This window comes from Denticeps clupeoides, chromosome 4, assembly GCF_900700375.1.
Source record: "Denticeps clupeoides chromosome 4, fDenClu1.1, whole genome shotgun sequence".
NCBI classification, from domain to species: domain Eukaryota; kingdom Metazoa; phylum Chordata; class Actinopteri; order Clupeiformes; family Denticipitidae; genus Denticeps; species Denticeps clupeoides.
In genome coordinates, this window is record NC_041710.1 from 10,807,728 (window position 1) to 10,829,941 (window position 22,214).

The following is a 22,214-nucleotide window of genomic DNA, read 5'->3' on the forward strand; positions in this document are numbered from 1 at the left end:
GGTTATGTCAAGATGGCGACGAGTGTTACCAATCTGTAATAATCCGTTTCTATGTCGGGCTGCCGCCACAGACAAGTTTCAGGCACGTACATGCACAATCCATATACTTCTTATATTTCTTATATTCCTTATAACTTATATTTCTTCCTTTGAGTCTTTTCTCCAAATTATTGTAAATAATCTCGATATTGTTTTTTATTTGTTTATATGCTGCCGCTATGAGCAAATGGCTTCTTACATTTTTAATTAATTAATTTATTTATTTATTGTTCATTTGTTATGTTTATTTTTGTTATTAATGTCTATTTGTTTAAATGGTTCTTCAACAAGATTTAATTAAAAACAAAATAACAAAAAAAAAAAAAAAACCTAACCTCGTTGTTTTAATGCAAAACTGTAAGCAAAAGAAAAAATATATTGTGCTTATATAATTTATACAGAAAATAGTTACATGGTCGATAAACAGTAAAGAACGATGCATTTGGCAAGTTTGCCAGAAAATGAGAATAGTATCTACAATGCGGAATAGAAAAAATATGCAATAATAACTTATTATACAAGTAACTAGATTAAGACAAATCTCCCATGACATCACACACAAGCATAAACATGCTGATATTGGATGGAACAAACACTAAATAGGTCGCAGGACATAAAGATTGTACAAATGCAAACAAAAGTTTTATTGGCGAGAGAGAAAAAATCTTATTCCACATTTTTCAGTGAAAATAGGTGCAAATGAAGACCAACAATAGCACAGTGTTAAGAGAGTCGAGAATGTACTATAAAATGCGAATTTAGATGTTGTTTTAAATTATCGAATTGTTCGATTTTCTCCTAAAGTGACAGTTCCAACGATGGCCCACCACAGCGGAACGCAGCCAGTGAACAAGTGAACGACGTTCCTGGGAGGCCTGCTCTGCTCAACGCCACTGCTAGGGGGCGATAGAGGGCCCGGCCGACCCTGGTTCCCTACCGAGGGGCCCTTCTTCTGCGCTCTCCTTTCCGGTCGGCCCTTCTCTCGTGGTGCCGAGCGGACCAGCGTGGCCGGCGACGATGGCGCTGTACAACTTCAAGAAGATCATGGTGGTGCCCACCGCGAAGGTACGGAACGTGTCTCTGACCTCGGCTCCGCGGCGAGGGGCGCTGGGTTCGGAGCCGGCGTCGCTTCTGTCCGCCGACCCGGGTGACGCGCACGTGTGCAGGCGTCGCGGCTTTTAATCTTTCTAAAATATCAAAGTTCGCCGTTTATACCCCCCCCCGGGCTCCATGTATATGTGTAAAACGATACGAGTATTTGCCATTGCCAACTGTTTAATCAACTTGACAATCTAGTAAACGCGTGTCTGTGTATTTATGTATATAAATATATATATATAATCACACACACACACACGCAATCATAATTTCTACTACATCACCTAGTTTATGTTAGTGTTCGTTTATCTACTTTGTAAAGTACTCCAGATTCTAGTTGAGTGCAGTGGCCGTGATCGTTCGTGTACGTTGAGGTGTAGTTTTAGTCGGAGGACAAATCTGACTTCCTGACCCGTTCCTCCTTTGCAGATTTGCCATTGTTTGTAAAGTGTAATGATGTAGTTTTTTTATTTTATTTTATTACTATTATTACTTTTCAGGAGTTTATAGACATCACCCTGTCTAAAACCCAGCGGAAAACTCCCACTGTTGTCCACAAACATTATCAGATACATCGGATCAGGCATTTCTACATGCGCAAGGTCAAGTTTACCCAGCAAAACTACCATGACCGACTGGCTCAGATACTCGCCGACTTTCCCAAGCTGGATGTAAGCTCTGTTCATCTGGTTCTTTTACCTGAAAAGCAGAACTTTTCCTCATGTGTGTGTCCCCTCCTGTTTTTTTTTGGGATAGGATATTCACCCGTTCTATGCTGACCTGATGAACGTCTTGTATGACAAGGACCACTACAAGCTGGCTTTGGGCCAGATAAATATTGCCAAAAATCTCATAGACAAGTAAGTGTCCATTGCCTTAAAGCCTGTACGTGTGTACAGGCTACATCAACAGTCATGTTCATACCCCGTCTTGCCCTTCCAAATGTTTTTACCTCTCTCGATTCTAGTGTTGCCAAGGATTATGTGAGGCTCATGAAGTACGGCGATTCTCTGTACCGCTGCAAGCAGCTGAAGCGAGCGGCCCTGGGCAGGATGTGCACGGTCATGAAGAGGCAGAAACAGAGTTTGGAGTATCTGGAACAAGGTAAGCAGTGGGAGGTTGTTGATTTAATAATGCATTAGCTCAAGCTTCCGTGATTGTTTTCTCGTGCAAAGGTAATAAATGAATGCAGAGAAATGGCCCTGCAGACTTACTACCATTGTGTCCCTGAGCAAGACACTTAACACTAAGTTGCTCCAGGGGGACTGTCCCTGTAATTACTGATTGTAAGTCGCTCTGGATAAGGGCGTCTGATAAATGCTGTAAATGTAATGCACAAAACATCCTTACTTCGGTATGGAGTTGCTATGTTCTGAATTAGTCTAAAGAAGACTCCTGTGCATTTTGTCTCCTGCAGTTCGTCAGCATCTTTCTCGTCTCCCAACCATTGACCCTAACACCAGAACCCTGCTGTTGTGTGGTTACCCCAACGTGGGCAAGTCCAGCTTCATCAACAAGGTTCGGGGGCTGTCTTGGTTCATTTTTACAGAGGGAGATTGTTAATCCATGACCTTTAGCACTATGTGAGAACTGAGTTCGCTCTCATTAATAGTGTAAATCTGGGTTTTATGTGTTGTGGCTAGTACATGTTTAACACCTCTAGATTGTGATTTGCAACCTGTAGGTCACTCGGGCAGACGTGGAGGTCCAGCCTTATGCTTTCACTACCAAGTCTCTCTTTGTTGGACACATGGACTACAAATACCTGCGTTGGCAGGTCAGCAACCACCATACATTTGAAGCACCATGTGACCCTGGACTTGATGTTGAGCCCCGTAGACCTAAAACTTGATCATTGGCATCATCCCTATCCCGTATCTGTCAGGTAGTGGACACGCCTGGTATCCTGGACCATCCTCTAGAGGAGAGGAACACCATAGAGATGCAGGCCATCACAGCACTGGCCCACCTCCGCTCAGCTGTGCTGTATGTGATGGACGCCTCAGAGCAGTGTGGCCACACCCTCGAGCAGCAGCTGGCCCTCTTCAACAACATCCGCCCACTTTTCGCCAACAAGGTATGCGGCTGTCGTTGCAGGATTTTGGGGTAACCCAGGATTCGACTGTGCCTGTGATGTAGGCAGCATGGTCGGTTTGTTTTTCAGCATTTTCTTTCCTTGATTGCTGATTAAGTTTAATGAAGATTGTCTGATCGAATTTCATTACATCATTAGGTGTATAATTTGAATAATGGGTTGCTAGTGAATAATTTCAGTAAGTGGAGGTAGAAAGCCTCTTGGACTATTTGATTATAATCAAGTTCAGAGGGCCTGCTTACTACGTCACTGCAGGCACCGACAAATCTTTACAAAAAATGAGAATGGAATGTCAGGGTGATAGTAGGTAACACGTTCACCTATAAAACCAGAAGATCTCAGTCACCGGTTCAAACCCCACTTAGTACCATTGTGTCCCTGACCAAGACACTTAACCCCGAGTGTCTCCAGCGGGACTGTCCCTGTAACTACTGATTGTAAGAGACTCTGGATAAGGGCACCGGCTAAGTGTCATGAATGTAAATGAGTGATTTTTAGTCCTCCTTGAGGAATTTAAAAGGGGGACGGTGAAATTAAAAATATAATTTTCTGACTTGTCTTTCTGCAGCCGCTTATTGTTGTTGCCAATAAAAGTGATGTGAAGAAGATCAGTGAGCTTTCAGAGGAAAACCAGGTTAGTTGTATAGTGTGGTACACCCTCAAATTACTGAAAAGTTAATGGTACAATTTGATGTGAAAAAGATGTTCCATTGTCTTGTATAGCTAAATATATTTGAGGTACTTTTGTCCTGTGGTAGAAAATCTTTGCAGAAATATCGGCAGAGGGAATCCCAGTGATAGAGACCAGTACCCTCACAGAGGAAGGCGTCATGCAGGTCAAAACCGAGGTGATTTTTATTATTATTGTAATTTTTTTCAGACTATCGTTTTCTATCCTATAAAGGTTTTCAAGGTTTGACTTAACCCTTGACTTCTTATGTTGCAGGCATGTGATAAGCTTCTGACCCACCGAGTTGACACCAAGATGAAAGGGAAGAAGGTGCATGATGTTTTGAACCGCCTCCACCTGGCTGTACCTGCTAAGAGAGATGAGAAGGTAGGAGAGGCTGCTCCTGGAAAAATAAACTGTGTTCTGTCTTCTTCTGTCTGCTTAATAAACCACTGAGTAGTCATGTTATATAATGCCAGTTTGGCATTACATAATGCTGGCATCCCCCTCTGTAAAAACCCACCAGGGGAGTTTGTCTTATTGATTAAACCCTTTCCCCTCTTAAACCAGGAGAGGCCTCCATTTATCCCAGAGGGAGCTGTTCTGCGCAGGAAGGCCATGGAGGTTGACTCTCCCAAACGCAAGCTGGTGCGTCACTCCAATTTCCCACGTTCCATGCTGATGTGCTATTCTTAAGAAAGTAGACTTTATCTTGAATTAGGTTCCAAATGGATGTTCACGTGAATGTTTGTGATGCAGTCGTTTTATGTTGAGGCACACATGTTTGATGCATCAGCGGTCTTTGTTACAGGAGAGAGATCTGGAAATGGAGCTGGGAGATGATTATATTTTGGATCTGCAGAGTAAGTGCCGCTTCATCGTACACAGACAGGAGGATAAAAAGACATTTAAGTATTTGAAGGCTTAGGGTTATTGCTTTACGTTGATCTTAGTATCAGGATAGTTAGATTGTGTTTTGTGTGTGTGTGTGCGTGCACAGAGTACTGGGACTTAATGAATGATGAGGAGAAGCAAGACAAGATCCCAGAAGTCTGGGAAGGACACAACATTGCTGACTACATCGACCCTGACATCATGAAGGTCAATTTTTATTTATTTATTTACTAGGTTTTTCTACATTGTCCCTTTACAGTGGTGCCATGCCGGTCACCTGTCCTTGGTGGGTCTTTTTTTTTGTAACGCTTACACCTCTCTCACACACAAATACATGCAGCACCTGGAGGACTTGGAGAAGGAGGAGGACTTAAAGGAGAAGGCAGGAGAGTATGACTCTGACTCTGAGAGCGAGGATGAGGAAATGAAGGAGATTCGCCAGCTGGCCAAGCAGATCCGGGATAAGAGAAAACTGAAGGTTCTGGAATCTATAGAGAAAGACGTACATGGACCCAGGATGCCACGCACATCCAAGAAGGTACACAGAATTTGGTCAATGTGGTACAAAAGACGTTTACTGTGTCTCCTGTGTGTCGTTACTCTTGCATTTCAACGACGTGAAAATCCGCTGAATGTTCTGCAACGCTTTCCCCCATAGACGTAAACTCCATTTTCCCTCCTGCCCTTGCCGCCTCGTACTGTCGTCGTAATTGCGTGCATTCCTATTTATGGGCACGAGATGATGAACGAGTGAGGCAAAAATATACATAAACCCAAGCAGCAATGTATACTTGTGCTACCCACGCACATGCAGACACAACTCCATGGTTAAAAAAGGTTCTGGTACTGGTGGTGATGTGTAAACCTTAGGCGCCGCTGCTCATTTTAAAAAGGGCCTCTGTGCAAACTCAGTTGTTTGGAGATTTCTGTTCTTACACATTTTCACACCATGTTTTACATGTTAAAAATGTGGTTTTGCCAGTTTTGTATTTTTTTTTTTTTTTTTTTTCTGAACTCTGAATTTTGAATGATGACATGCACAAATTCTGGCGCACACAATGTTTGTGTGGACTAATTTCTGTTGGCATACCAGTTAGGTTTATGAACACCATGGACCATTGGTTTGCAACCAATCAATCTTTTATTCAATGAGGATTTCAAGCTGTATGTGTGAGGATCAAGGATTTTTAAGAAAATGTTAAGAATTTTTGAAATAAAATTTCTTACTGATTCTGCTGTATTGTGATTTATCATGGGCAATATATTGCAATGATAACTTTGATTCTCACCACTAATAAGGAGTGTGTGTGTGTGTGTGTGTATGTGTGATTTCTCAAATCTTGCTCTTTAATAGGTGGACAGAACCACACTGGAAAAGGAGATGGGGGATCTTGGTCTGGATATGAGCAACAAGGATGATGTAAGCCTTTGATCATCAGCCTTTCCACGTCGACTCATTGATGACCTTTTGACCTGACCTTTTTTCTTTTCAGAGTCATTACGCTGAGAAGGCCCGTCGGTCACGCAGTGTAGATCGGAAACGCAAGCGCGAGCCCTCAGAACCCCCTACCTCTCGAACTCGCAGCCAGAGTGCCTCCAGGCCACCGAGAGACAAATCTGGTGTGCGTGATGCTAAGGTAAGAACGTGCCGTTCGTTCATTTCATTTCCATTAAATGGATTGGAAAACAGACTGAAATGTGTTTCAGAAAGGTAAAATACATATAGGATTTTGGAAGTAAGCATAAAAACATAATTCTTCTCACTTCAGATGCTCAAGAAGGTCAAGACCATGATGAAGAACTCGCAGAAGGGTATGAATCGCCAGGGCAAGAAGGGAGAATCAGACCGGCACATTGTCGACCTCAAACCCAAACACCTGCTGGCCGGGAAGAGGAAGTCCGGCACTAACAGTCGTCGATAAACTCCTCCCCTTCCCTTTATGGCTGCTCTTGGATTGGCTATGCAATCTGATTTTGAGACATAGTTTGCTTTGAGAGACTGAACTCAGTGATTTTCTTTCTATGTTTGCCCTTGAGTGAGTGAACATAACTGATCTATGGCTGTGGGGATATTACACAAAGCAGAATATTTTTACCTAAAGACCCCAGAATCCTAGACTGTGAGAAGACATGCAAGGCATGTGAAAGGACATTATCCTTTATGCAGTGTCTTGCACTTCAACCCTGGGCTTGTTTAAATTAATCCCTACTGACTTGGTTTGTCAGTAGGATCCCAGGTCTGTTATCTGCAGTGATTGATCAGTCAGTGCTGAACCAGTCCTTAATGCCTTCATTATGTGAAATCTACTGGTTTCAGTAAATGAATTGAAAACAGTTAACATTATATGTATGAATGGGCTACATATAAAAACCCTTTTCTATGTCATTTCCTTCACCTGTTTGTAATGTTGCTGGGGTGAGACAGAGACCCCTTAGACTTGCTCAGACTAGTGGAATTATACTCATGAATGATTACCAATGAATTATGTATTTTTATTCAAACCGTAAAGCAGTTTAAACAGTTTTTTTGTCCCTCAGAGATGGTCCCACCATAATAAATTGCGTATTGAAAATTTGTCTGACGTTTTGTAAAAACACGCCTGAAGTGTTTAGCGTGATTGATCACGCCTGGGGGCGGAGCTTGTCTCATCTTCCGGTTTACGTCTCGTGACGTCACCTTCCCGGATGCGGAAGGGGCACGTCTCGCGTCTGACAGCCCTGCCCTGACGAGCGCCAACAACAACCCGCCCGACGGCACCTGGGAAACGCGCCGCGTCCGCTGACGCCCAGCATGCTGCCGAGCCGGCGCCTGGCGTAACGTGAGTCCGGCCGCCGACGCCTGTTCGTCGTCTGGCGCGACGAGCGGTCCGCGGTGGAATCAGGTCTCTTCTGAAGGTCGCTTCAGAGCTCACCTCCGTGCACCGTTAGAAACGCGCTACGTCGTCCCGGCCATGAATTCTTACAGTAAAGTGATGCAAAAAATTAGATCAAATTAGATTAGGATTAGAGTGAAATCTTTGTGTGCAAAGCAGCAGTGGCTCACATGTGTAGAGACATATACAGAAATATTCATAGTTATATATGCAAACATGTATTGTGCAGTAGGGCAAATTTGAGTCAATGTGGTGCTGGTCTGATGGAAGAAATTGGTGTTCAGTCTCTTCTCCATCTTTGTGAGGACAGTTCTGTCAGACATTGGTCCTCCACACCCCTATTTCTGTGATTTTAAAAAACAATTCTGCCACATTATGTCTTTTAATGTTATTGATTTGAATTTGGTTTCTACCAGTTTGATCACTGGCTTTGTGATTTAATTGGGACCAAATTAAATTAAATGGGAATTCTACAGGACCACCAAACACCTTATAAACGCTGGAACTCAGGGATTGGATATGTCTAATTATGTAATGCCTAGTATGAGGAGTATTGCAGTCTGAACATGCATATTTAGTTTTGAGGGTTATAGAGTTAGATTTTGATATTTTTATTCTGAGGATTTGTTCTTTTAGTGATGCTCCCTGTGTAATCATGGGCTTCAAACCCATGTACAAGATTTTTGGTTCACTTTCCCCTTCCTCACGGTATGCGTGTGCATTTGTGTTCAGGTAGTGTGTGTGGACGACACTGAGCCAGAATGCCTGTTGAAGGGGGAAGCAGCGCTGCGGCCCGGCAGGCCAAACAGAAGAGGAAGTCGCACAGTCTGTCCATACGGCGCACCAACAGCACCGAGCAGGACCGGACAGGACTGCCCCGGGATCTGCTGGAGGGACAGGTGAGGGCACACAACGCGTTACGATGTAAGAATTAAGAAGTCATGTTTTCTCTAAACCAGCCCAGCGTCCTATGAGGGAAGAGAAGAACTGGTAGAAAACAGGGAACCGATTAAAAGTTATGTGTTGTAGACAATGGATGAGGAAGGAGAGCTGTAAGCTGAGATGTTTGTTTATTTCTTTCATCTCACCCTTCCTCCTGTGGGTATTAAAATATATATACATGTATTTTGTGGAAATATAATGTATTACTAGGGCTGCATGGTGGTTAGCGACATGCTCTCATCTTTTTTTTTTTTTTTTTTCTCCACCGGGTATTCTTGTGTTCTCCTGCCATCCAAAAGCGTGTTCACTAGGCAAATTGGAGACTAGGAGTTGTCTTGTGTGTGTGTGTGTGTGTGTGTGTGTGTGTGTGTGTATCCTGCAGTGGGGTGAGTCTCTGCCTAGTGTCCTGGGGTGGGCTCCAGCAGCCATGACCCTGATAAGCGGTTATGGAAAGTGTGTGAAAGAGATAATGTATTTTCTATGTCAGAGTTATATTTTGGTTCCATTTTCAGTTCAAGGGTCAGATTGAGTGATTGTCAAGTTTTTTCTATATTACGTAATGATAATATATTTTCACATTGACCAAAGTGTTTTTATTTTTTAAATAATTGAATTCCCTTCTATGTAGTTGAATTACTGGTCCTTCTGTGTGGCTCTGATTTTGCATTGTGAATTTCCAAAATGGTTTAGCCTGTGTTCTCACACTGCAAAAATTATGTAAATCCTGGCCCACAAGCTCAAATTCCAATTAAATTCAAATTTTATTTGTCACGTACACAGTCATACACGGTATGATATGCAGTGAAATGCTTTTGCGACTGCTATAGACCTCAATACTGCAAGTATTCAAGTGGAACCAAACATAACCAAATATTACAATTTTAGGTTTTTAGACATAAAATATGTGTAAAAGGTATGTTGAAGGTGTGCAAATCTGTAAAGTAAAGTGAAAGTTTTTGCAAAATTCTGGGCAGATAGTCCAGAAGTGATTGAAAGTGATGGAGTGTTTTAGAGTTCTGTCCTATGTAGTGTTGTGGTTGAGAGCTCGGATAGCCTGCGGGAAGAAGCTCCTCCTCATTATCTCTGTGTTGGACTTCAGGGAGTGGAAGCGCTTGGGGTGGCTGAGGTCCCTTACTATCTTCCTGGCCCTGGTCCAGCACCACTTGCTGTAGATTGATTGAAGGTCAGCTTGGTAGAGATGATAAGCTGGAACAAGCAGCCGATTCACGGTTGAAACTGGCAACCAGTATGATGTACTCTTCTTGTCTACAAACAATCAGCACATATGGGAGTGACTCTTTGGACAAGTAACCACCATGTAACAGGTAAATGTGGGACATGTAGTATGTCTGTAGTATAAAAAAATTCAGCTTTTATTAGGATGTTGAACAATGACTTAAATATCACTTAAATATCGTTAAATACCATAAATGATACACTCTCAAGTGTCACACATTGAGCGTGACAGTGACTCTTTTTAGTCTTTTGACACACTCCCGCCACACGATGTATTTGTAGGTTAATATGCATCCAATATTTCTCAGATCTTGGCACAGTAACTATAAAACAAGCACATCTGTGCTGGAGTCTTAGAGCCAGTCACTTATTAGCCAATCAGAAAATAGCAGTATTTTATCTGGGTAAAATGCAACCAACCAACCAATGAAAAGGCTTTCTGGAATCCTTCACTTTATTCATTTTCCTTGACCCCATCCATACGAGCTCCGAGCATCACTTCAAGCACAGAATAAGTCATCTTCTGTTTTAATGTTATAACAAATTCACGACTTTTGTTGACACAATGACAACTTTGCTTCTGTTAGAGAATGTTGCCCAGATAATTGGCATCAGTTTTTTTAATGACGAGTCCAAAGTTTTACAGCCTGCTCACTGACCACACCTGTTGAGAACAAGTAGACAAGGTCGTATTCTCTTATCTGTCTTCAAAACTGGAGAACCCCACTAATGGAATTTATTATTAAAATGCTATTATCTCAGTATGCATGGTGAGGGACAAAGTGGGACACATGGGCACACTGTTCAGTGTGTCTGTGTGCTGCTTCTGAGTTGTACCTGAGTTGTACATGGTGCAATCTCTGCGATGTGTACACATGTCTTCGGGTGAAATTCTGTTAATTCAGGTGAAATTCAGAAAATCTATAGAGGAGCTAACTGTCTGGTCAGAAAACAACTGATCAAAAAATTGTTTAATTAATGAAAGGGTCCATAATAACTCTTTAAACATATTTATGATCTATTGGGTAAGAGTTATTCAAGATAAGTCAAGAGCAGCAAGACGAAGGCAGAGAGTTGTACTGGTATAAAGGGAGGAAATGAGGTGTAGAGCAGATGTCGTTGCAACGTGGGAGCAGATGCTGTTGAATGGATTCATGCTGGGAATGTTGCCATCTCTCTCACACACATTCACATTTACACAATTTCACTCTTAACTCACACACTCGCACATTAATGTGTTGAAACTGATGGAGTTTACACTCCTTGCCTGTGCTGAACAAATAACACCAACAGGAGATTTCTGTAAAGTTAAGTTTTTATAACCTGTTTTAATGGACGCATGACTGCACATTTTTAGCAGCTTGGTAGATTTGCGGGTAGATTTAGTTGTTTATTTTGTTTGTGAGTGTATTACAAGGATTTGTATCTGGAGTGTGCTGTATAGGATCTAGGGAAGTTCTTCTTAAATTATTCAAATTTGAAAATTATTCAAATGATTCATTTTCAAGTCATCTGGCTGATTACTTCTGATGACCTTGTGTTTAACTGATTCTTTGATGCAGCTGTGAAATTGACTAGTGGTTTCACACTGTCTTAAATGTCAGTCCTGGTCAAAATAGCATCAGCACAGTCACAGTACAAAAAAATCAAAGTCAAGTTAAGTTCCTAAAAACACTCAGTAAAAACTTGAGTGTCAATTTTACACTTGGGTATGTGGGTATGACTTGGAACTCGACCAAATACTTTTTGCTGGACATCATTTCATACTCTAAAACTGGTGAATAATTGCCGCCTCGTCCATCATTCACATCATTAGGAATAATATCTAAAGCTACATATTTAAAAGGCATATTTGTTAATATTATGTCAATGAGTGTAGACTTTTGAAAAACATTTGGAATTGACTCTTGTGAGTGAATAAAAGAATATGTGCTTTCAGCATATTGGTGTTTTCTCCAGCCATCGAATGTTTGTTGCTCTTAAGAAGAAACCTTTTGTGGAAGGCACAAGTTACACTGGGGCATCGCGCCTCCTCTTCTTCTCTAGGAGTCCAAGTTGCCGCAGCCCCTCAGAAACAACCTGCTTGACCTGTTTGGCCAGATTGAGAGGGAGTTTGAGACGCTCTACATAGAAAACCTTGAGTGTGAGTAACCAGCGATGGTCATCAGCTACCTTCATCATGCATCTGTTTCTCATATACCTGACCAGGCAATTTTTTACTAAATACAGGATACAGAAATACTAAATACTAATACAGTAGGGAAACCTCTATTGTTCACCAAGACTGATCTTGGTGCTCATCACAATGTTTTATTTAAATGCTGACATTTGATTTTTCATTTGAAACCATATGACAGTTTTATCAAATTCTTAAAAAAAAAAAAAAAAAATTATGATTCTGATTGGTTGGAATGGTGGCACATCAAAATGAGGTCCATGAATAATTGCTTGTGTTTTGGTGTTTGCTGACCTTGTTCTCTTTAACACATTTAATTTATTTTATGTTAAGTGCGTCGAGAAATCGACACACTCAATGAACGCCTGGCAGCAGATGGACAGACAGTTGATGGAGGAGACCTGAGCAGAGGCGCTCTGAAAACAAAAGGTGAGTTTCAGGTGTATATTTTCACATTTTTTTACCAAGACTGTAATGGACGTCTTTTATAGAGCAACAAGCAGGGGAAAAACAAACTTTAATTTCTCCAGATGCATGTCCTTGTAACTTTGGAGCAGATGCTGTAGACCTTGTTGGGTCGAGTGCTGCCCTGGACTGTCAGGCCATTTCTTAGCTGTGTTTATGGTGCTAATTTGTCATTTTTCCCAGCAAGTCACAGCACCAGTCAGCTCTCTCAGAAACTGAAGACCACCTACAAGGCCTCAACAAGTAAAGTAAGACACCCACCCACCCACCAACCAGTAATGGGATTGTATTCTTGAAATTTGAATTCGGTTGTTTTGCAGGTTCCCCATAATTAAGTCTCCAGTGATGTAATAATTGCATTCACATGCCCTTATATTCATGTGCTTGTGTTGCTTTTGTGCCAACAAAAGATTCCATACATATTTAATTCTGCTTGATGTGGATGTTCATTACTTTTAGTTATTTCAGACATAAACTCATAAACTTTTATGATACATATTTTAATATACTCTTTAAAACTTTTGCTATAATTGCTATAATTGTACTGTGATATTGTATGAGGTATTATAGTCATTATTGTGTGCTGTGCTACATTCACCGCTGACATTGCTTTGTATATAATTAAAGCTGATAATGTATTATATTACAAATGAAGGCACAATGAATGTCCAACACTCCCTGCTTCTCTCTCCCTTAGATAGTGTCCAGCTTTAAGGCCACCACATCTCGTGCTGTGTGCCAGCTGGTGAAGGAGTACGTTGGCCACAGAGATGGCATCTGGGACCTGGGCATCACACGCATCCACCCAGTTGTGTTGGGTACTGCTTCAGCAGGTAACTTTGCTCTTCTTCTTTAAGCACATGGTTAGTGTTAAACCTTTGCTATACACACTGTGTGATATGTGGATCTGCTTACTTGTGTGTATATGTGTGTTTTCCTGTGATAGACCACAGTGCAATGCTGTGGAGCATTGAGACTGGCAAGTGCCTCCTTAAGTATGTGGGGCACGCAGGCTCGGGTACGTTTCTGAAATGCTATTATGTTTATATCATGTAGACATTTTATAAAACTGGACATTGTGTGCTGCTGTGAGATAGACTTGACATTTGAAAATTCAGTGAAGACTGGATTGGATCTTAATTAGAGCTTTAACATCTAATACGCTTCTGTGTGTGTGTGTATATATGCAGTGAACTCTATCAAGTTTCATCCTACCGAACAGATGGCCCTGACAGGTATGAACATCCTTCCATCTACCCCCCCACAACCAACCTATCCCCCTTATCATCCCCCTTAGCAGCAGAGACTATGTTCACGCTCATTCGGCAAAGAGGTTTCCTTGTTCAAATTTCAGGGGCTATAGGTTCTGTCTTTTTGACCAATGATGGGGGGAAAAAAATTAATATACTTTTATATGTTTGTGTGTGTGTAGCATCAGGTGATCAGACAGCTCATATTTGGAGATATATGGTGCAACTTCCTACTCCACAACCTGTGGCAGATATCAGTGTAAGACACACAGACACACAGACAAATTTATAATTTAGGGTTCTCAAATCAGTACTTAGATAATAACTGGTCACATAAATAAACTCTGGTCAGATAGTTCACATAAAATTCTACTGCTGTAATGCATATACATAAGGTTTTGAATATTTTGTGCAATTCTGTTCACCATAACTGCAGCAGGTTTCGTGTGAGGATGAAGTTGAGTTCTCTGATAAAGATGAAGGTGATGGTGATGGTGAAGGGGGATTCAGCGACTGCCCTTCTGTCCGTGTGCCAGTCACCACATTGAAGAGCCATCAGGGTGTGGTCATTGCGGCTGATTGGCTAGTAGGAGGCAAGCAGGTCGTCACAGCATCATGGGACCGCACAGCCAACCTTTATGATGTGGAGACATCTGATCTCGTCCATACACTAACAGGTTATATACCTCACTCACTCATCAGGCTGCAGTCATACATAAGTACCATTTTGTTCTTCTGTCCCTGTAGTAATGACTATGGACTTGTCTATGATGTTCAAGTTTATTTATGTTACTTCGACCCTTGATCCTTGTGTCTAGGTCATGACCAAGAACTCACACACTGCTGCACACATCCAACACAACGGCTGGTGGTGACATCATCCCGTGACACGACTTTCCGCCTGTGGGATTTCAGAGACCCCTCCATTCACTCCGTCAACGTGTTCCAGGGCCACACTGAGTGAGAGACAGATTTTTTTTTTAATAATCTCTCCAACTACAAGAACACTCTAGAGATTATTTGGAGATTAATTATCCCCTCTTTGCAGCACCGTGACATCTGCAGTCTTTACAGTAGCTGATAACGTGGTCTCTGGGAGTGACGACCGAACTGTTAAAGTCTGGGACTTAAAGAACATGCGTTCTCCTATAGCAACAATCCGAACAGACTCTGCCGTCAACAGGTAATTTACACCATCCCATAAACACAAAAAGCACTCTCCCCACTCTCCCCCTGAACGATCTTTTATGACCGTATCTGTGTTCTATTGGGGGTTTTTTGTGTGTAAGAATGAGGTTATCTGTGTGTTTTTACCCAGGATCAGTGTGTCAGTGAGTCAACGCATCATTGCTTTGCCGCATGATAACCGGCAGGTTCGTCTGTTCGACATGACAGGAGTGCGACTGGCCCGTCTTCCCCGCACCAACAGACAGGTACACATTCTGTGTGTGTGTGTGTTATTTTAATGAATATTAAAAAACGCATGTTTCATGAGTGTTGCACCGCTATTCAGTTACCAACTTGATTGGCAAAGAAAATATCGTAACCAATAAACCAAACAAGGCAGCTGAATACATTTCACGTGACCAGATTCCAGCAATCCACACTGTGGAGAAGCCTGGTTTTATTTAAGTTTGTTTTGCTTATATGTATTTTTTTATTTATATTTTATATACTAATGAGAGATATATATATATATATATTAGTTTCCGAATTGCCCAAATGTGCTCTAACAACAAAAATCAAAACAGTCATATTCCTCAATCTCTGTATGGAATGTGTGTTTTAGGGACACAGGCGGATGGTGTGCTGCAGTGTGTGGTGTGAGGACAACCCCACCTGTAATCTCTTCACCTGTGGCTTCGACCGCCAGGCCATTGGCTGGAACATCAACATTCCAGCTCTGCTGCAGGAGAAATGAGCACACGTCCTTCATATCCATCCACTGAGCCTGCGTCCTGTAGGCTGACCCCCCCAGTCAGTTGAAAGGTCACACTCTTAGCAGTGCTAGAAAAGACATTAAATGAGGAAGGAGATAGGACCCATCCTTTCTCTCCTCAGTCTTGTGCTGTTTATCTTCTACACCCATCTGCACTTGATTTCTCTATGGAATTGAAAATCAACCATCTGCGTGTGTGTGTGTGTGTGTGTGTGTGTGTGTGTGTGTGTGTGTGTGTGTGTGTGTGTTAAAAGAAGACAGGTTTGTGTTGTGAGAAGAGTGATTGGTAAATGTCATACATTGTGAGAGACAGGCACAGCCAAAAGAGGCTAATTAGAAAAATTGTGATGATTAAGACACTCCTGAAAAGGACTTCTACTCATCTGTTCTGGCCACCCAACGACTCTGCATATATCTGTGCCATTCATATTTTTACTAGCTTCCTTTCTCTGTTGCATGAAACACTTTAATATACTCAGATGATGGTTGACTCACATATACATGTGTGTATTTACAAGACACAAACACACAGATCCTTTTTTTAGGAAATATTTGAGTTTACCTACATGTATCTGCTTTATAGTGATTTTAAGGTTTTAAGATATGCCTCTACTGTAAGATAGCTCTTATAGTTAGCTGTGTGTGTATATGTGTGAGACAGCGACAACACTTTTAATGTGACTTGGCTGATAAACGATGTGTGTGTGTGTGTGTCTGGATAACTATAATGTGAGATAACTGTTACAGATCCACGTGTGTGATCTTTGTGCCGCAATCTCTGAGACTGTCGTCTTATGTGCCATTACTCACTCTTGTGCCGTTGTAGGGGAAGGGGTGGGGGGTTGTTGCACTCTTTCATAAGCACACAGACATTTCACAATACAACATCAAACATCTGACTGAATGCTGAATAATTTGAAATAAGAAAAAAATGCCTGGCCAATAGAATGAAATTTGACTGCCGGGGTTTTGTCCTAATGCTGAGTTGTTGGAATTATGTTGTATTTGTCAGAATATTGACTCCATTGCCATGACAATCTCAGGCTGTCTCCCTCCTGTGCCAGTCGGTCAGTCTCCACCGGTCAGTTCTTCTCTCCGTTTTTTTTTCGTCAGTATATTTATCTGTGAACCCATTCCTCCTCGTCTCTCTCTGGCCCCTGTGGTTACAGCTGGATCTCCATGTGCAGGAGAGTGTGTGAAGTCATGTTGGGGCATTTATCAAATAGCTGCCTGTGTTCAGTGACAACCCTTGTACATGTTTGCCAAAAAATAATAAAAATGAAAAGGGTTTGTGTATATGTGCAATAAAGCTGACCATGCCTAAAGTCTAATATAATTTTCCTCAATATCATATGCATATAACTATAACTATGTAGAGATCAGACCCATTTTTTAAATGTTGAAGTACAGTACAGGCCTAAAGTTTGGACACACCTTCTCATTCACTGTGTTTTCTTTATTTTCATGACCATTTACCATGTGGAGTTATTATTTAACAAAAAGTGGAGACCTGGCCTCCACAGTCACCGGACCTGAACCCAATCCAGATGGTTTGGGGTGAGCTGGACTGCAGAGTGCTAAACACCTCTGGGAACTCCTTCAAGACTGTTGGAAAACCATTTCAGGTGACGACCTCTTGAAGCTCATCGGGAGAATGCCAAGAGTGTACAAAGCAGTAATCAGAGCAACGAAACTAGAAACTAGAAACCTTTTATTTAACCTTTTTTACATAACATGTACATAACTCCACATGTGTTCATTCATAGTTATGATGCCTTCAGAGAGAATCTACCAATGTAAATGGTTATGAAAATTAAGAAAACACATTGAGAAGGTGTGTCCAAACTTTTCACGTGTACTGTATATTTCAGAAAGGGGTTTGATAAGAATATTTATCATGATTAACCTGAGGTTTAACCACCCAAACCAAAAGGTCTTCAAACTTAAACTGAAGTGTTTTTGACCTCTGGTGGGCATCAGAGACTTAACGTTTCATTTCTGTTTTTTTAACTAGCCTGGATTTGAACCCACAGCTTTGGAGGCTGTCCTTCACACCACGGCATAGCCTTAAATAACTTCTTTACATTTTGATTTACCACCACATGGCTGCATTACTTGAAACAAATAAACAACATTACAACTGAAGCAAAGATAAACAGCACTATGGGGGAAATGACACTGCTTGATGCCATTGGCATTGATGCAAGTGTCTCTGGTTGCATCCTGAAACACTCAGTCAGAACTAAAATCAGACCTGATGAGAATAATCGTAGAAGAAAGAGTTGTGGGCAGGCCAGGACAGGGTATTTACTGATTAGTTTTAGTCAGCATGTCAAATGCCAGCCCATGTTGTTCTGGTGTGTGGCTTTCAGTCCCAATCTACCTCTCCTCCATCTGAAAATCAGGGATGAATATCAGGCTGGTTATCTTTTGGGGCAAAGGACAACAGAAAATTGAATTATTAGGATTATAGGAACAATCAGGCCATATGAATTCCTTCTGAGAGAAGGAATTAATCTGACAGTTATAGAGCCCTGCTACTAAGATTGCACCTAAATTGCACCAAACATTTATCGCATGATCAAAACTTCAAGGAGGGAGGTTCAAGTGTTATGAAGAAGGCTTCAGTGTGCCTTGATTGTCCGGAGAAGAAAAGGTGAGCGCTACCATCCGTCCTGTCTCATACCAACAGTAAAGCATCCTGAGACCATTCATGTGTGGGGCTGCTTCTCATCCAAGGTAGTAGGCCTCAGAACACAGCCATGAATAAAGAATGGTACCAAAACATCCTCCAACAGCATCTTCTCCCAACCTTCCAAGAACTGTTTGGACTAAGTGGCTCTGGGTGGTAGTAGCCTAGTGGGTAACACACTCGCCTATGAACCAGAAGACCCAGGTTCAAATCCCAGTTACTACCATTGTGTCCCAGAGCAAGACACTTAACCCTAAATTGCTCCAGGGGGGGACTGTCCCTGTAACTACTGATTGTAAGTAGCTCTGGATAAGGGCGTCTGATAAATGCTGTAAATGTATTGAAATTTTGGTCCATGGCCATGGTCCATGGCCAGGAAACTCCCTGGATCTTAATCCAACTGAGAACTTGTGGTCAATCTTCAAGGAGCGGGTGGACAAACAAGAATCCACAAATCAAGCTACAAACTTTTGGCCACAGCTGTAATCTTGCTGGATGTGGCCCACACGATTACAGTAGTCTATTATTGGCTGGCGAGGCTGTGATTGGAATATGGGACTGGAGCTGCCCTGGGAGGGACAAATCAAAATGTCCCATATTTCAGGATGTCCTGGAAATTTTGGAACTGTTGGTAACCCTACCAAGCACCCCCAGCGGCGGTTACAACCTGCACCCCAGGCGACCAACATGGGGTGCACACGTTAAACACCAGCAGCAGCATCACTACAGTGGACTGACAAACAGACGGACATTCCAGAACCCGTTTTCTAAGCTTAAACAAATGTTTAATATTTTACTTTACTGACCATTTCAAAAGTTTAATTTGATCGAATTTATTATTTTCATAATTTCAATAATCACAGGAGTGATTTTTCTGCTTTTTCTGCGCCACCTTGAATGCTTTTTCAGTTATACGAATCCGCCAGTAGAGGGAACCTCTATTAAGTGTCCAGCTACCGTGCTGTTTCTTTGTTAAATGCATGTCTAAATCCTCTATAATATGAAGAGGAATGATGAGATATTTTACTCCTATGTGATCTGTGATTTACTCCTAGGCTACTACCATCATGGGGTGGTAGTAGCTTAGTGGATAACACACTCGTCTATGAACCAGAAGACCCAGGTTCAAATCCCACTTACTACCATTGTGTCCCTGAGAAAGACACTTAACCCTAAGTTGCTCCAGGGGGGGCTGTCCCTGTAACTACTGATTGTAAGTCGCTCTGGATAAGGGCGTCTAATAAATGCTGTAAATGTAAATGTAAATGAAAGGAAATCGAGCGTCTGTTACTCAGGAGCAGTCGGTACTCTAGAGCAAGCCTGTAGAGATGACAGTGGACTTCAGGAGACGTCCTTCAACAATGCTCCCCTTCACCATATCAGACAGCCCAGTGTCTTCTGTGGAGATCTTCAAGTTCCTGGGTACCACCATTTCCCAGAACATCTTCTCCATCCTCAAAACAACTGTCCAGTCTTCCTGTCAGTGAGTCTGTCCTGTGCTCCTCCATCACAATCTGGTAGAGAGCAACCACTAAACAGGACAGAAAAGGTCATTGGTGTCCCCTGTCTTGTATTGACACTACTTGTATTGAGCTCATGTCCCTCTTAAAAACAGGAAAATCCTCATAGATCCCTCACACCCTGGACACAGACTTTTTGTCCTGCTGCCCTCTGGCAGATTATCTAGAAGCCTGCAGACTAGGACCAGCCAACACGAGAACTGTCACACTGCTATACATCTACAGCATTGCAACTCCACTTTATGTACACATGTATTACTTCTACAATCATTGTATTTTTCTATATGTAAGATATGTTTTACTATATTGTATGTTGTTGTTTTTATACTGTTGTGCTTAAGAGACACCAAAAAACATTATTGTCATTGTGTAACACTGCAGCACAGCACACGGTGCATACAACAAAATGTGTCCAGTATTTTTCTTTGTGAGAATGTCTGTATGCCTGTAAAAAGGTCACAAGACCTTAATTTACAGGTCATAGCCAAAGGTCCTCACTAAAACATGAAATTAACATCTAATTCTGTTTTGCAGTAGTTTTACAAAGATTTACATGACGTCTCAAAGTCTCCCAACTTCTTTGGAGTTGTGTATGTAGTAAATTAGATATGTACAATTATTACCAAGGTCACCACAAAATTATTAGATCCTTGTTTATGTGTGTTTGTGTGTGTGTGTGTGTGTGTGTGTGTGTGTGTGTACGTATACGATCACTATCATACTTTCTTTCCACGGATTCTTACTGTCTGACCTTTTCAGCTTCACATTTGTTCATTTTATTCTCAGTTTTCCTTTGTATTTCAGGAGTGTGATTGTGATTGAAGCTTGTATAGGTGTGTAAAATGAATACACTTAAAAATGTGATTTTTGTAGCTTTATATGTTAATGAACAATGCATATAATAGTGAAGTTATGCATATCAGATTTTCACATAACATGCTTTGAAAAAATTATTAAGCAATGACAATGTTTATTTGATTAAAGTGCAGCAGGTTTAACGGAGAGCAGAGCTCTATAGCACTCTAGAGAAGACATCACTGTACTAATTTAGTTCTATTCACTGTGAAGAAAAATCTGTCTGTATAAAGATCTCTGGCAAACACTGGATCATCGTGAAGACCAGTAAAGACCAGTGGGTGTGAAGAAAAGAGACCATACAAAGTTCTTTGTTTAGAATGAGGAAGTAGTGTCTGAGAGGGCTGTCATTCCTCATTCCTCATTCCTCTTCTCATTTAATACTTAGTTTATTAAAACATAAATGAAGTTAGTCATCAGAAAAGACGGCTGGGTGGGAATTTTCTTTATCAGATACAGCGTCACCACTTCTATATGCATCACACAATTCAAATGGCACCAAATGCTGGGGAGGACGGCAAGAAAATCTTTACAATCATAATAATCATAGTGACAAAATATTGCAATTTTAAAAATATCATTTCAGTATAAAAAGTATAATTCTACAATATTGGTGAAACAGGATATACTGAATATACATTTCAGTGGTTCCCTCCTGAATCTTCCTGTTCGATCTTGCCTGGCATCACCTGACCAGTTTGACAGCACGTCATCTATTTTTCACAAAGCAGCCAAATGGCTAACAGCACCTCGGGCAGCTCGATAGCTGCTAGAACTCGACTTCACGAATGAACCTCAAATAAAAATTCTGAGATTTTATTTTATTTACATATTTGAAACTAGAAAGACACATTTGTATAAATTAGTCAGGCATTTAAAAATTCATCTTACAAAATGTGTTACCAAACAAGCCTATATATGAGCACTTTGACCCAAGCAGAAAGCAAAACTCTTCAAAATACTGAATATATGAATATAACAAAATATGAATATTTTTGTGCTTAGCTGTTTGTAACCTCTGTGTAGGTAACAAAAGTTACATTAAGTGTGGGTGTTCCTTTGTTACTTGTATTAGGAAGATCCAGGGTAGCATAAAACAGATTATCAGCTCCACCCTGAAAATGTGAATGTATATACTTGAACAAAAGCACAACAACAACAATAATAATAATAATAAAAAATAATAATAGCTTCATTTTAATCCAGAAGTTGGAAACAAAGCACTAACCAAGACCAAGAGTTGTTGAGTTGTAAATTGTGTTGTAGTGTAGTACCTGTTCTCTGCTCCGCATCTCTGTGCTTCTCTTCTGATCAACTTCTGACTTCTTTGACCCTGAATTATTGATTCAGTTGGTGAGCAAGTAAAGTCTCTTCATACCTCTCAGCATCTGACTGTTACTGTGTTACCTTTACAATGACAGAAGTAGTAGACACAAGCAGAGGAGACCAGGGAGCAAACTGAACAGAGAC

The 22,214-nt window shown here is 41.3% G+C and overlaps 2 protein-coding genes across 3 annotated transcripts; both read left to right on the plus strand.

Annotated features, from left to right (window-relative positions):
* The first annotated feature begins 951 nt into the window (after positions 1-951).
* On the plus strand, positions 952-7,369 carry gtpbp4 (GTP binding protein 4). Its single transcript, XM_028977854.1, has 17 exons — positions 952-1,104; positions 1,638-1,808; positions 1,894-1,997; positions 2,105-2,241; positions 2,555-2,655; positions 2,822-2,914; positions 3,023-3,214; positions 3,801-3,866; positions 3,991-4,080; positions 4,179-4,289; positions 4,473-4,550; positions 4,714-4,765; positions 4,903-5,003; positions 5,137-5,334; positions 6,151-6,216; positions 6,290-6,433; positions 6,566-7,369. Exons 1-17 carry the CDS (start codon positions 1,057-1,059, stop codon positions 6,716-6,718), a joined length of 1,905 nt encoding a protein of 634 aa, XP_028833687.1. The 5' UTR covers positions 952-1,056; the 3' UTR covers positions 6,719-7,369.
* A 102-nt stretch (positions 7,370-7,471) lies between these two features.
* On the plus strand, positions 7,472-17,008 carry LOC114788910 (WD repeat-containing protein 37). 2 transcript variants are annotated; one of them, XM_028977855.1, is made up of 14 exons: positions 7,472-7,615; positions 8,402-8,568; positions 11,894-11,990; positions 12,357-12,452; positions 12,672-12,736; positions 13,186-13,321; positions 13,435-13,506; positions 13,679-13,723; positions 13,921-13,997; positions 14,175-14,415; positions 14,557-14,698; positions 14,787-14,921; positions 15,057-15,171; positions 15,528-17,008. In XM_028977855.1, exons 2-14 carry the CDS (start codon positions 8,431-8,433, stop codon positions 15,657-15,659), a joined length of 1,491 nt encoding a protein of 496 aa, XP_028833688.1. In that variant the 5' UTR covers positions 7,472-7,615; positions 8,402-8,430; the 3' UTR covers positions 15,660-17,008. The 2 variants fall into 2 exon arrangements, with proteins under 2 accessions (XP_028833688.1, XP_028833689.1); XM_028977856.1 differs by having other exon boundaries at positions 7,477-7,615; positions 8,406-8,568.
* The last annotated feature ends 5,206 nt before the right edge of the window (positions 17,009-22,214 follow it).